The 16062-nt window shown below is 37.6% G+C and overlaps 1 protein-coding gene across 2 annotated transcripts in view; it reads left to right on the forward strand.

Moving 5' to 3' along the window:
- The window catches only part of EIF2AK4 (eukaryotic translation initiation factor 2 alpha kinase 4), a 97976-nt gene that overhangs the window by 33134 nt on the left and 48780 nt on the right, over nucleotides 1–16062 (forward strand). For both annotated transcript variants that reach the window (XM_079125947.1, XM_079125948.1), the window contains exons 8-13: nucleotides 3507–3664; nucleotides 4650–5185; nucleotides 9907–10013; nucleotides 10741–10898; nucleotides 13186–13616; nucleotides 14602–14671. In XM_079125947.1, the coding sequence (XP_078982073.1) occupies nucleotides 3507–3664; nucleotides 4650–5185; nucleotides 9907–10013; nucleotides 10741–10898; nucleotides 13186–13616; nucleotides 14602–14671 (1460 nt within the window). The remainder of the gene's footprint in view (nucleotides 1–3506; nucleotides 3665–4649; nucleotides 5186–9906; nucleotides 10014–10740; nucleotides 10899–13185; nucleotides 13617–14601; nucleotides 14672–16062) is intronic.

Here is a 16062-nt window from a genome sequence, read left to right on the forward strand (position 1 = left end):
CTTCTATTTCTTATAACTGAAATGAGAACATATTCAGGTTTCCCCTAACATAAGACGGAAGTAAAACTGTGCTATTGAAAATACTATTAGAATAAATAGAATTCTAAATTTGTCATAAATGGCTGGAGTTGTGGCTCAGTGGTAGAGTGCTTGCCTAGCATGTGTGAGGCCCTGGGTTTGATCTTCCATACCACATAAAAATAAATAAATAAAATAAAGGTATTATGTCTATAACTAAATTTTTTTTTAAAAAATTGGTCATACAGATAAATTTGTCACCATAATTATCTAAACTTTTTGAAAAAAAAAGTTTGAAATATTATCAATCAGAATTTTAAATCATGTGCATCCAATGCTAATAAAATATGTGTAACAAAATGGTTCTAATGCCTCTGATATTTAATGACAAAATCTCATTTTCTTAAGTTGCTATTCATCTACTTGGCATTTTCCTGCTTGGCATGTTGTACCTGGCCAGGAAAGCCACTTTATTTTTTATGTCTTATTTAGCATTTTTGTCTATGAATAACTTTTTGGAGTAAAGCTGGCTCTTCAATCCAGAATTTGAACTGCTTATATTAAAATCAAGTTTTGGGGATCTACTTCCTTTGCCCTAAATGTACATTGTCTTTTCTTAGCCATATAGATATAACTGCTAATTGGCGTAGGACTAGCTTGTGAATTTGACAGTTAACTTTGGTTTTTAATCCCAGGAATACTCTTGCCAGAATTAAAAGGTAGCCATATTATCTAAATGGAATTTTCTTTCCTTCAGAGTCTTTATGCAATTTCCCTTTAAGGAGATACAAATAAGCAAGAGAATTGCCAGGGCACAAGCAGCAAGTAGAAGGAAAAGAAACCAAATATCTGAGTAATCTATGAACTGGATACTTAACCTTCACTGACTGAAAGCAGCCTGGAGAGTATAGGGTTCTGCATACATGTTACTCACACAGAGCAACTATTTGGGCAAATTAACACCGTGGTAGAGATGAGACTGTCCTCAATTCAGAGACTTTTCAGATTCATGAACTGACAACACAAGCTCCCTACCTTTAATAACCGGGGGAAATCAGGAAGGCAAATTAACTTGGTCTCTTATTCTCGCTGGTATTCATTAGACAGATTCACCTCAGTTAATCCCTTCATTAGGAAGCATATTTACAAGTAGAGAATTTTTTATTAAATCATCAAGTAGTGAATAATTTATTTTGTTTTCTCATAATGAGTCTAGTTTTTAAAATATGCCTAAATTTCCTATAAAGTGTCTTTATGAAAGATAAACTAATTCATTTTCAATTTTCAATGAAATATTTTTATTTAAAAAAACTAATTAGTATTTGTTTTTCAATTTAAAGTTGTTGGAACTAGAGAAAACTTCCTTACATATGTGAATGTAGCACTATAGAACTATTTGTATAAATGATCATTGCCAGCATATAACAGTTTTCAGTCAGAGTTCTTTTGTTTAACATTTTCCTTTAGCTCCAGAGCAGTGTGTTCTTCTGTTCCTTTTATTATCTCCATCATGGAAAAAGTGACAAGACAGTGGCAATAATAAAATTGTAATTTTTTAAAAATTACACAATTTCAAAATGCCTACTTAGTCTCAATTGGGGAAATAAATATTACAAGACAGTGCACTATACAATATACACAAATTTGATTAGGCTTGCTATAGACTACATCATCCTCCATCTCATAAATGTTTAATGTTTTGTCTCCAGTAAACTGCATGGACCCATATTTCTCAGATTGCTTCCTTTGGCTAACAATTTTTCAAACATCAGTTTTTCTCTCTTAGGCTGAGACTTTCAGAAGTTCTTATAACTAGTACCGTAGATCATTTTAATTAAAATCTCTTAATTATTAGCATTTTTCTAAAGTAAGAACTACGTCTAAGATTAAGAAATCTAGGTGAAGTAGTTTAGCCATATTTCTCCAAACTACTTTTGCTAAGATTACTTTATCTTGTACATACAGATTTCTTCACTTTTCATCTTTAATGACAAACATAAATATTAAGTATTCTTAAAATTTTTTTCTTCATTATGAAGAAAGAGTAGCATTATGGAAAAGTAGTATTTCTATGCTAAGAGAAAAAGAATACTACATATCAGTGGTTCTCAACTGGGGACAGTTTATTAGCCAAGGGGACATTTGGTGATATCTGCAGTTTCTTTTGTTGTTGTGTGTTTGTTTTGTTGTTGCAGTGCTGGGGATGAAACCCAGGGCCTCACACATGTGAAAGGCAAATGTTCTACCATTGAGCCATATCCCAAGCCTTGCAGATAATTTTTGATGATTAAGTCTGTGGGGACAGATGGGTGCTTCTGGCATCTAGTGGGTGAAGACCAGGCACAAGACAGCCTCCTACAACAAAGTATTGTCTGGTCCAGAATCAGTAATGACAAGGGTGCTATATATGCTATGATTTGGTAAATTAGGAAACAAAACAGAATAACCAGGCACCATGGCACATGCCTGTAATCCTAGCTATCTGAGAGGCTGAGGCAGGATGATCACAAGTTTGAGGCCAGCCTCAGCAACATGGTAAGACCCTGTTAAAAAATAAATAAATAAAAATAAAGTTAAAGAATGTTTTTCCTTTTCTCCAATATTGTGATTGGCTATTGACCAGTTTTTATTTACAGAGCATATTCAAACTTTGTTTTTAGAAAGTTATTAGTGTATTCATATTTCCAAGTTACTAAAAGCTGGTTTTACTGTGCACATTAATCTCTACACTGATGGAATAATCTTTCTCTTCCCCCACCCCCAAACCCCCCACCAGCATGTTTGATTCCCACAACCATGTTGGGAATCAAACAGCTTCAAACATGCTAGGCAAGCACTTTGCCACTGAGCTAATCCCTAGCCCACTGATGAGATAATCTTTTTTTTTTTTCGTATGACGGATTGAACCCAGGGATGTTAATCCCTGAGCCACATCCCCAGCCCTTATTAATTTTTTGAGATAAGATCTTGCAAAGTTTTTCAGGGCCTCACTAAATTACTGCTAAAGCTGGTCTTGAACTTGAGATTCTCCTGCCTTAACCTCCTGAGCCACTGAGATGATTGCCATGTACCACTACGTCTGGTTTGATGAAATAATCTTGATGGAGGTTCTCTAATTTCAAATTCTTTCTGTCATCTGAGTTGGTGTTTACCTGTATGAGGTAGGCCAGTAGCATAGCCAACAAAGGTGAGCCGGTTAGGAAAGTAAGTAGTAAATAATATCTAGCAGAATAAAACATTATTCTCTTTATTTGATCTGGTACTAGCATCTCATTGTTAATTCTTTTTCCTTTATAAAAATTAATATTTTAGGACTCTCAGTACATTGTTAAATATAAAAAGTAGTTTACAAAGCACATTACATGAAATCCTATTTTTCATACTTAGCACATGGCATCTATTATTGAATAAATATACAGCCCCTCCCTTGTTTCCCTGCATAGAAAACATTCAGTAAGATTTAATTACCTTGTCTATTTCATGTGCAGGCAGTGATGAACAGCTTGGAAAATTAGTTTACAATGCTTTGGAAACAGCCACTGGCAGCTTTGTCCTATTGTATGAGTGGGTCCTTCAATGGCAGAAAAAAATGGGTCCTTTTCTTACCAGTCAAGAAAGGGAGAAGATTGACAAGTGCAAAAAGCAGGTAAGTATCTACCGTGGCTGACTGCGCAAAAGGCCCAATCTGAAGCAATTGGAGATGATAGAACAAAATAGCTCTGTGTTTTGGCTCACAGAGTTGGTCCAGAGTGGGTGAGTTCTGTTTAACCAAGAGAGGACTAGAGGGGACCAGCATCTTCTTTAGAGTTTTCTTAGCCCCTTTTTCCCTCTTTGAGAACTTCACAGTATGGGCAAAACTGCAACTGCCTTGTTCTCCTTTCTCAGCCCTGTGACATTAACAACCATCTTTCCCAACTATTTCAAAATTGTGCTTTTTGAAATTACATCTGTCTTCCCTACTCTTTAAAAATATTGCTTCAAAACTGAATTTGGGGGAACTGCAGATTTTTTCTTTCTTTTTTTTTTTATTTTTGCAATATTGGGGATTGAAAGAGAATTTTAATATTAATCTAGAAACAAGTAGATAAAGCTTGGTGTTTAGAAATGTGAGTCTAATGTGTAGAAAGAAACACTGGAAACAAACACAAAATCACATTATTTTTGAATGGTGATAATATAGGTAATTTGTGGATTTTTCTTACCTTTGTATTAATTAAAAATTTTTTTTTCAGTGCTAGGAATTGAACTTCAGGTCTTATGCATGGTTAGGTAAGCACTTTATCACCAAGCTAAATACCAGTTCCTAATTTTAAAAATTTTGACAGAGATTTTATTAAAATCTAAAAAAGCTATTTTAAAAATAATGGGCTTCTCTTTTTATTTTTTTATGGCAGCTGTATCCCAAAAGAAGTTAATTTTGAAAACCATTCACTAATATTCGTAGTATTTATACACTAAGTTTTGAAATTAAAAGAGTTGTGAATTGAATTTTTTGCATCTTTAGTCCATTCAGGGAATGTTTGTTCTCTGCTCATGAAAGTGTATATTCTTTCAAATACTTCACTTTGGAAGTGAAACACCTATTTATGCTGACTTACCCAATGTTATCTTTTTTTTTTTAACCTTGTTAGATTCAAGGGGCAGAAACAGAATTCAGCTCACTGGTGAAATTGAGCCATCCAAATGTAGTACGCTACTTTGCAATGAATTTCAAAGAACAAGACAACTCTATCACCGTGGACATTTTAGTGGAGCATATCAGTGGGGTCTCTCTCGCTACACACCTGAGCCACTCAGGCCCCATCCCTATGCATCAGCTTCGCAAGTATGCAACTCAGCTCTTGTCTGGCCTTGATTATCTTCACAGCAATTCTGTGGTGCACAAGGTCTTGAGTGCATCAACTGTCTTGGTAGATGCAGAGGGTACCATCAAGATTACAGACTACAGCATTTCTAAACGCCTTGCAGACATTTGTAAGGAGGATGTGTTTGAGCAAACTCGAGTGCGTTTTAGTGACAATGCCCTGCCTTATAAAATGGGGAAGAAAGGAGATGTTTGGCGTCTTGGCCTTTTGCTGCTGTCCCTCAGCCAAGGACAGGATTGTGAAGAGTACCCCGTGATCATCCCCAGTGATTTACCAGCTGACTTTCAAGACTTCCTCAAGAAGTGAGTGTCTTTGAAATTTTCTGACTGCACTTTACTCCTGCTCTTTTGATTGTGCAGGTCAAAGGCAAGACCTCCTATTTACAAAACAGCTTCAGGGGTGATACTGCCTCTTGTTCTCATTCTTTTTTGTCTCATTTAGCCAAGCCTTAAGATGCAAATGACTTCCTGACTCTAACCAGACTTTTCTCAGCACCTGTGAATTACAGGTGCACATTTATTTATAAAACCAAGTTTTATCTAGTTTAAGAGAATCCTTGACTGGGAGAGGCTTTCCTTGGACCTGAAGTCTTTGTCCAGGTCCTTCAATTCAGCATTTTCTACTTTAGCTGTATCTGTTCTCAATCCAAGCCAGAGCTTAAGTTTCCTTCAGTTTCTGTTGGAAATAAGATCCTTTCTGTCTGGATTTTTTCAGATATTCCCCTGATCTAGCTTTTTTGCAGAATTGACCTAGACTGGTTTCTTCCCTCTGACCTTTCCCTTTCTGATACTGTCTTGATTTTTACTTTCTTTTTCCCAGTCATTTGTTTTAATTCACTTCATCTACTCTCTACATTTCTTTTCTTTTACCTTTCACATTTCGTTCCCTATTCCCATCTTTATAAATTGCCATGTGACCTGATGTATGGTGTTATTCCCTGTCACTATCTTACCTGTTACAAATAGTACTTGTTCTTGTATAGTCATGTGCCACCTAACAGGTTCTTTCAACGACATACTGCACCTATGGTAATCCCATAAGATTGTGTCATCCAAAGACATGGTTTAGCTCATGTTCATCTCTGTAAACACACTCCTGTGATATTCACACAATGATAAAAATCATCTGATGACATGTTTCCAGAATGTATCCCTGCTGTTAAGCAACATATGACCATATTTAAGTAAGATAGTTTTTATGTACCACAAAATAGAAGTTGACACAATATACATACAGTTGTAGAAAGAAACCAACTTTGATTCTATTAACCAGAAGCAGACTTTATGGATCAGCATAGCCTTTATTCAGTGTTGAAACCAGGTATCTGGTGGACTTACTTTCCTCGTGAAAAATAAGCCACTGGCCAAAGTGGGAGTCCGTGCTTATATAGGTTACGCTGAGAGGTGACAATTATTGACAGTGTGTCAGTTTGGGCACTCAAGAAACAGGTTTGTGAGAATTTGAAATTTGTTTTTACTGGGCAATATTTTTACTTGGGGAAGAATGGAGAGTCTGGGGTCAATGTTCAGTGCTTATCTCTTCCCCTTCAGGGTCCCATTGTACAGTCACTGGGGAAGGATCAATGCTTTGGCTTCCTCCCAGAGACTGCCATTCTAGGCTTGATAGATAGCTCCTTCTCGGGATTGTCCTGTCATTAGGAAAGGTTGTACTGGGAAAGGATCAATGTTATCAGTGTGTTGCCTTCTTTCTCACTCCCTCTTCCCAGGCCACACTATTTTGGGGTTTGTCATTTTCCATATTTTACAGATTCTGTATTCTGTATTCTTTCCATGAAGTATATAAAAATCTTAAGATTTTAAAGAAATCATTTGTGATTCTTTTAAATGTGATAGAACTTTAAAAAAAAAAAACTTATTTTAATGCACCCTAACTATAAGGTTGGTTGAAATGACAAATAGGGCAATGGAGTAGCTGATGAAAAAATTGGTTTTAGTCTTCAAAATGTCACTTTGAACTTTCTGTCCTTCTTGATTGGTCAAGAGTAATTAAGTAGAAGTTGACAATAGCATTGTGTATTTTTTTTTTTTTTAACAGCACAGGAGGGTTTAAGTAGAAGGTACTTTTTCACATTTAGTAGCAGAACGATAGTCTCAGGAATAAAATTTTCCTCATTCTTATCTTACAGAAATGGCCCACAAAGATTAGTTTGAGCTGGGGAGGTAGCCTAGCATGTGTAAGGCTCTTGGTTCAATCCCCACTACCACAAAAAAGAAAAAAAAAGAGAAAAAAATCGCTCTGTACTCCATCGGTTTTTAACTTGAGAGCAGCACTGTTTCTTATTCTCTTAACTTGGTTGTCCTTCAGAATATTGTGTCTGTTCCTCTCTCTTCCAAAAGTGCTTCAATAGACTGTTTGTTTAGGAAGGAGTTGCAGGGTACTATTTTACTACCCTTGCTGTCCCACCCCAGTTAACCAAAGAAAAAAAATCATCCGCAAAGAAAAGCATGGACACATTCCATCTGTAGCTACAGTTTTACTTATTGGTTCTGGGTAGGCGCTCAGACTCTGGAGCCAGGCAACTGGGTCAGGTCTCCTACCCCTTCCTGGCTGAGGTATGAGACACCCTTGCCCTGAGTCTGATTGAGAGTTAACACCTGTAAAGAGCTTCAAACCCTGCCTGGCACTTGGCTGTGCTGAGTCAGTGCTAGTTCTCAACGTCCTCCTGGAGAGTGAGAACTGTAGAGAAATGTGGAACTTTCCATATTTCATCCTTTTTGTTCAAAGCTGGACCTAGCATTTGCCTTTTCTGCCTATGGCTACTGTGTTGCCAATTTCATCATTTTAAGTGAGATCCTGATGGTTACAAAAATCTCATTTATTTATAAGAATATAACTTATTCTGGGCAGGCTTTAAATTTTTTCTGATCCAGTTCTGCTGTCATGTCACATTAATGTCACAGTTGAGTTGGAGTTGACATACTTCAGAAACCCAACAGGGCAAGTATAGGGGTGTTCATTGCAGCTTTTATGTTTGTGTGTGTGTTTGTGTGTGTGCATGCATGCACACATATACAAACATATATATGAAATAATTGGAAATAATCTCAATAGTAGGTGAATGTATAAATTAATTCTAATAGGTCCATGCATCTACAGAAATTAAAAACAAGATCTTTAAGTACTGGCTTAGAAAGATCTCTAAAACACATGGTTTAAAGAGAAAAACAAGTTAGAGAATAATATGTATAGGATCATCTTGCCCAAAAATATCAATACATTAACTGGGCACGACCTGTAATCCCAGCTCCTTGGGAGGCCAAGGAAAAAGGATCACCAGATGGAGTCTAGCCTGGGCAGTTTAGTGAGACCCTGTCTCAAAGTAAAATTGAAAGGGCTCTGATGTATCCCAGTGTAGAGTGACCCTGGCTTCAATCCCCAATACCACCCCCAAAATAAAAATAATTAATTAAATATAAATATGAAAAAAAGCCAATATTATTTTGGGTGGTCGTGTGTTTATATATATAAATGCATAGAAGATGTACACCAAGAGAAGGGAAGATATGGGGAGAAGAAGGAATTTGTCAAAGACTATCATTATAAATCATGTTTTAATATTTGCAAGGGGAAAGTTTTTATGTTTTACTAATAAAATTAATTTTAAATTTAGGGGAACATAAAGACTCTTACACAAACTGTTTTACTGTAATCTTGTCTTTTCCAGGTGTTTTCCTACCTTGAGTGTTTTGTTTTTTAGTGTGGTGACATAAAAAATAAAATGTCACCTTTCATGATAGTTGTTACTACTTTATCAGTCTTAATTCAAGTTCTGGGCTTAAGTATATTGTTTATAATTAGGGTCAAGTGCTACCAAGTGGTACCACTAGGGTCATTGTTATGAATACCAAACAGTTTAGCTTAGCAAGAACAGGGGTTCTTAGGTTTTAACTTACATTAAAACATCCTGGCTGGCTTGTGAAAGCATTGATTATTGTCCAGATCTCCAGAGTAGCTAACTAATTCAGTCTGGGTTGAAGGAGAATTTGTATTTGTAACAAATTCCAAGGTAGTACTAAAGCTGCTGGTCAGGGACCCTACTTTGAGGACCCCTGGACAATAAGCCATGAAAGCATGGCTTGTTTCCTCATTTAAAAATTTAAAAATTATTTTTGTTTATTAGAACATTAAATGATATGCTAGTAGATTCAAAGATTGAGGATTAAGAGAAAGTATATGGTAAGCCTGGATGGTGACACAGGCCTTTAATTGAGGTACATGGGAGGCTGAGGCAGGAAGGTCATGAGTTTATGGCCAGCCTGTGCTGGGGATGTGGCTCAGTGATAGAGTGCCCCTGAGTTCAATCCCCAGCACTGGGAAGGAAGGAAGGTGGTCAGGAGAGAGAGAGAGGAAGGAAAAGAAGGAAGGAAGGAAGGAAGGAAGGAAGGAAGGAAGGAAGGAAGGAAGGAAGGAAGGAAAGGAAGGAAGGAAGGAAGGAAGGAAGGAAGGAAGGAAGGAAGGAAGGAAGGAAGGAAGGAAGGAAGGAAGGGGGGAGGGAGGGAAGGAGGGAGGGAGGGAGGGAGGAAGGGAGAGATTTATAGGACTTTAAAAACATATTCCTAATTGTTACCAACTCCATATGTATAGGCTTCATCTGAAGTTTATCAAACGGTCCCCAACCCCATATTAGCTGATTTGCTTTACCTTTAGGCAGCTTTATTTATGACTAAACTTTAGAAAGAATTAAGCATGGCACATTATTAAATGGTTAATGAGACTGAAAATTCATAGCCTACTTATACTACTATCTGACAGTTTAAAAAACTGTTCCATGCCTTTAAAGAAACTGCACTTTTTTTTTTTTTCCTCAAATTCTCCACTCGCACCCAGCCTAGTGCTCGATTGTAAATTCTACAGGGATATTTGTTAATTTGTATTCACTTATATATGCATGTTGGTCCATAAGTAACATGAATTCTCTAATGTGTGTTTTTTAGAATAAACTCATAACTAAGTTGGTGTTTATTTTGTGTGTTGCTGAGATTTTCCCTTCCCTCTCACTGAGGTGCGTTTGCTTGGATGACAAGGAAAGATGGAGCCCTCAGCAGCTGTTGAAACATGGCTTTATAAACCCTCAGCCAAAAATGCCTTTAGTGGAACAAAGTCCTGAAGGTGAGTCTCTTCCCATCCTTTTTTTTTTTTTTTTTTTTTTTTTAAGTAGTATATGGACACAATGGCTTTTTTATGTGGGCTGAGGAGCAAACCCAGTGCCCCACATGTGCTAGGCAAGCGCTGTACCACTGAGCTACAACTCCAACCCCATTACCATCCTTCTTTGATACCCTGTTTAACATTAAATTATTTTGAAAGTATTCATAAACCTAAAACCAGAAGGGGCTGCATGGATTATCTGTTATATTTGGAACTACACATACATCTGTTCATTGATAAGCAGTCCCTATGTGCATGGGATTGTTGTCCCAGCCTTATTTTTCCAGTCCCTACTGATAGAGTGTCTATTGGAGTAGCCTCTTTGAGTGCTTAGTAATCCTTCTTGTTTTGTTACCCTCATTACTGTGTAACTAGATTTTCTTGCTGACACTTAGGTAGCAGATTAAAGAACTTCAATAGACTGAGATGGAGCAGGAGACATGGGTTGTGCTCTGGCTCTCTAGTTCCATCACTTACTCTCTGCCCCAATTATCCCTGCCCATAAAACGGGCTCATTATATTTTTCTACCTAACTTAAGGAAGACAAGGTAAGGGAAAGTGTACAAGGTTCACTCAGGCAAGAGGTAGTTTTTCACGCCCCTGGTTGGGGCCCCTTCTGCCGGTGCTCGCATCCTCGTTGGATTCTCTAGCTCTTCCTGTATTTCTAATGCCTTTATTTTTTTCTCAGATTCTGGAGGACAAGATTATGTTGAGACTGTTATTCCTAGCAGCCAACTACCCAGTGCTGCATTCTTCAGTGAGACACAGAGACAGTTTTCCCGGTATTTCATTGAGTTTGAAGAATTACAGCTTCTCGGTAAAGGAGCTTTTGGAGCAGTCATCAAGGTGTGATACATAGTTGTCCTCAATCCCTTTTAGAATTTTTTCTCTTCCACTTCTACAGACTTATAGGCTTGACTTCTATTTTGAGGGTGGGGAGGGAAGCAAATGGGACTATTTGAAACTGTGATCACCTTTACCTTCCTGAAACTAAAGTTGCCCTAGGCACATTAAGAGCATCTTTCTCCTGTCCTTGCTTGGTCAGAGCATTAACGTGAAAAACACAGTGCTTCAAGTGGAGCCAAGATCTCTATGTAAAGAACATTTTTGTGTGCTTTGGTTCAGGAAGAAAATTGTTCTCTTTTTCTCCCATTTGCTGTTAGAGTTGCAGTAGAGAAAAGGATTCCAAAGTTAGAACAGAGATGGGACTCATACTGGGATATGGCCCCAGATGGCCTTGATGGCTTTTATTTCCCAGCTGTTACTGAGATGGAAAATTAGCAACATGTTATTAAGGTATGCTGGTGTTAGGTCTTCCTTTCTTCATTTCAGTCTCTTTGGGTGACTTTTTATTTCCTGCCCCTGGTAGAAAGAGGTTTCAGTTATTTTTATATAATGTAAGGGTTTGTTTGTTTTTAACTTTGGAAAACACAGATTAATATTGTATTATAAAGTACATGTCATCTTTCTCATATGAAAATTATTCACCATTAGTGGATCATGTGTCTATTTAGGGTTCTCAGAATATTATGAGGAAGCATTACTCTTATTGTAAAAGGCCTCTTACACTGAAAAATATAATTTTTCTACAGTAAAGTAATTTTCCTACAGAAAAAGAAACCATCTTATTTAAACAAGTGTCCTGATCAGAAAGATCATGGTTTTTAGAGGATTTTAACTCACACTGTCATTTTGATCAAGTACTTCAATTTCTTTATATTTTAGATTATTGAATTAAAATATTAACAAAGTTCATTTCCTTTTAAGTACTTAAAAAAGATAGTAACCTCATACAATAGGGCATCTTCATATTTTTAGCCCCACCTTTCTCCCGCAGTTTCTCCCTCAGAGAGCTCACACACCTCTGTATTTCCATCTCTCAGTAGGGCAGTCTGCTCAGTCAGCTAGCATTTTGTTTGCAGTTGGACCCTTTACTGTTTCCACACCTTTTCAATTTAAATAAATGAATTCCTCCCAGTTTCCAGCAAGCCCCACACCTGAGTCAGTGACTCAGCATGTACCTTGTGTATACAAAGACATGAGATTGAAGACTTCCCGTCCTTTTCAGGGCTATTGTTTTTTTCAGAGCACATTCCACATTTCAGGTTGCGCGCCAGGTGGCTTTACAAACCTCATCTTTTGATCACAAGACATTCTTATGGGATAGACGTAATCCCCATTTTTCCATTTGAGGGAACTGAGGCTCAGAGAATTTACATATTTTGCCTGAGTTCATACACATCTACTAAGAGATGAAACCAGGCAGGAAGCAGAGAGAGACAGACAGAGAGAAGCCAGGGGACAAGATATATCATCCCCAAGGGCACACCCTCAGTGACCTACTTCCACTAGCCACACCCTACCTGCCTATAGTTGTTACTCAGTACAGCGGTCCTTTGGAATCATTAATCTGTCAAATAGATTAATCCACTAATTAGGTTATAACTCATAATCTGATCCTTTCACCTCTGTTCATTCCTGCATTGTCACATAAGCCTTTTGGAGGGACACCTCAAATCAAAATTGTTAACACCTAACCTCTTTTTCCTAGGCAGTACTGGTACTTCCTGATAACCAAAATACTATTTTGTAAGTAAGATAATTGAGTCTTAAGGAAATTAAATAATTTTCCCAAATTGACACAGCTTTCTAAAGCTAAGAATTAGCCATTTGCTTTTCAGTCTGTTAAAATTTCTGGAGTTTACTTGGTATTTAGTGACTCTTAAGTGTAAAAAGTGCAGAAACTAAAATCATCATCTGAACTTATACTGGCTTTAGAAAATAATTTTTATTTTAAAACCAAAAATTCTTTAGAAATTTAGATAGTAGATAAGACATTGGAAAAATAGGGAACTAATTTTCAGTAAAATTAATGATTCAAATGGAGGTTTTGTTTTCCCCAGGGTCTTTTAGCATACTTGGCACTTTCTGATCTCTTTAAGATGTTACTAAATTCTGGTGTAAAAACTTTCTGCAGTGTAAGAGTTTCAACCTTATGGTTCTTGATTGTAGCTACTGGTTCTCAGAACTCCATTTTTTCCTCAGGAGGGAATGGGGCCGTGCCAGGTAAATGCCCGATTGTGCAAGGTTATGGGCTGACCTTACCGGGGTCTCTTCCCCTTGCACATGGTAGGTCCAGAACAAACTGGATGGCTGCTGCTATGCAGTGAAGCGCATCCCCATCAACCCAGCCAGCAGGCACTTCCGCAGGATCAAGGGTGAGGTGACACTGCTGTCACGCCTGCACCATGAGAACATTGTGCGCTACTACAATGCCTGGATTGAGCGACATGAGCGACCAGTGGGCCCAGGGACACCACCTCCAGATTCGAGACCTCTGGCCCAGGATGGACAAGCTGCACGTGGGCAGCCAGCAAGTGACACTGATGAGCTGGACAGCGTGGAGGCTGCCGCACCACCGCCCATTCTCAGCAGCTCAGTGGAGTGGAGCACATCAGCCGAGCGCTCATCCAACGCCCGCTTCCCAGTAGCTGGCCCGGGCTCCAGCAGTGATGAAGATGACGATGAGGACGAACATGATGGTGTCTTCTCACAGTCCTTTCTGTAAGGGTCACAGGGCTTCCACTGCACAGGTGTGGGTACCAGCCAGGCAGCAGTGGATGTTCCCCCAGTCATTAATCCCCACCAAGCCCATGCCAGGGGAAAGGGCAATAATTTAGAAATCTGGAGTATTGACAATGTTAAGAAACAAACCCAGTAAGCCAAATGCATTCCAAAGGGATTTTTCCCACTATATTAAAAAGATCTCCAAAATCCAAGCCCTAGAGAAAGGAAAACAGAAATTACTTGGAACACTTAAAACGTTTAAGAGAATTTCTTATAGGGCATTCCTTTAAACAGACTTCCAACTCTATGGAACATTTAAGAACTAATTTGGAAAAAAAAGAATTTGGAATGGGCATAGTGGTGCAGGCCTGTAATCCCAGCTATTCAGGTAGATGAGACAGGAGGATCACAAATTCCAGGCCAGCCTGAGCAATTTAGCCAGACCTTTTCTCACAAATAAAAATAAAAAGGGCTGAGGATGAAGCTCAGTGGTAAAGAACCTGCCTGGTATAGGGAGGTCCTGGGTTCAATCTACAGTAACACATACAAAGAACTAATTTGAAGTCTTGATATAGTACAAATTGAAGTTCCCCAAAATGTACCAAATGAATAATTACAATCCTAAACTAAACTTTATGCATCTCAGAATACTAGTCATTGACCTTCATGGGTTTTTTTTTTTGTTTTGTTTTTTTTAACCTTCATGGTTTTATTTCATTGTATCCACTTAGATACAATTTATCATAACTCTTAGCTATGGCATTTGTTTTAGGAAACTTAATTTAGCTAATTTTAGGGAGTTATATGTTTCACATAATAGGGAAGTGCAAATCAGCATGGTGGTATGTACAGAATAACGGCATGGAGTCATAGTATAGTGTCTCTATTCTCTTTTGCTTTCTGTTAATTAGCAAGAAGTCAATTTTTAGAATCATTACAGGGATTTTTATTTCTTTAGCATTTCTCTGTTTCTCTTTTTAAGACCTGCTTCAGATTCTGAAAGTGATATCATCTTTGACCATGAAGATGAGAACAGTAAAAGTCAGAATCAGGTAAATATATAAATAGTGTACCATTTTATTCATCAGAGTGGGTGTGTAAGGAAACTACCATCTGATGTTATAAACCTCAGATAAAATATTAAAGCCTTGATCTGCTATGTAAATACCAAATTTAAAACTTTTTCATACAAATATATTTTACTTGTGGGTTTTTTGGGGGTTTTTGTTTGTTTGTTTTATTTTTTGTACTAGGATTGAACTCAGGGGCACTCAACCCACTGAGCTACATCTCCAGCCCTATTTTGTATTTTATTTAAAGACAGGGTCTCACTGAGTTGCTTAGTGCCTCACCATTGCTGAGGCTGGTTTTGAACTCTCAATCCTCCTGCCTCAGCCTCCAAAGCTGCTGGATTACAGGCATGCACCACTGCACCCAGCTTACTTGTGTTTTTTATGGGTCTATATTTATATAATAAAGCATACTGACTTTTGGTAATGAGAAGTAAATCGAGACACTAATTTTTTGTGTGATTATAAGTTCCCTATGTATGTGAGCTTGTCAGGATGAACACAACTACTGTGTATAACCATAAAGCTCTAATTTAAAAAAAAAATTTTTTTTTAAAGTTTCCTAGAGGATGTGAGAAAATTTTATATGGTTGGGGCTGAGGATTGAATATAAATTAATTAAACAGTCTCATCATGGAGTTACCTTGATCTCTTCCACATCAATTACTCTTAATTTCTTATTTTCATATAATGTTTTCTAGTTATAAGTCTGTAATGACCCTATAATGAGTTATACTATCAATTTATAATGTTATAACCAGACTTTTTTTTTTTTTTAGTTGTAGAGGGATGCAATACCTTTATTGTATTTATTTTTATGTGGTGCTGAGGCTTGAACTGGTGCCTCCCACATACTAGGCAAGCACTCTACCACTGAGCCACAACCCCAGCCCTCAACTTATTTTTAATGCTGCATAGAAGTAGAGAATACCAAGCTGTGCGCTTCAAGTAAAAGTAAACTTCATTCCTGAAACTTGTCTCTCATAAGTATGTGTACTGGGTGTGATGTAAAATATATTTCTTGATGTGGCTTATGGTTTTAAAAAATTTGAGAAACATTGCTGTGGGCCTTGGACCCCACCCAATTCTGTATCTTCCTCTGCCCTGGCCAGCAGAGCCCTCCATGCTGTTGCCCGAGACACAGGGTCAAGCTTTCCAACTGCTAGGGCTATCAGCTTGTTGCTGTAGAGAAACATTCTGCACCTAGGTGTTGAATGTGATACTTTATTACCAGGAATAAAAACATAATTGCCAGCAGTTATAAGAGTGCATTCACAGCGGATAAAGAAAAGTATACATGTGAACTGTTAGATAAGCAGTTAAATTGACTTGGAGGTTGTTTGAATGCATTAGCTAGTGTTTTTTTTGTAAGT

The sequence above is a fragment of the Sciurus vulgaris genome (genome assembly GCF_902686455.1).
Source record: "Sciurus vulgaris genome assembly, chromosome: 2".
NCBI lineage: Eukaryota > Metazoa > Chordata > Mammalia > Rodentia > Sciuridae > Sciurus > Sciurus vulgaris.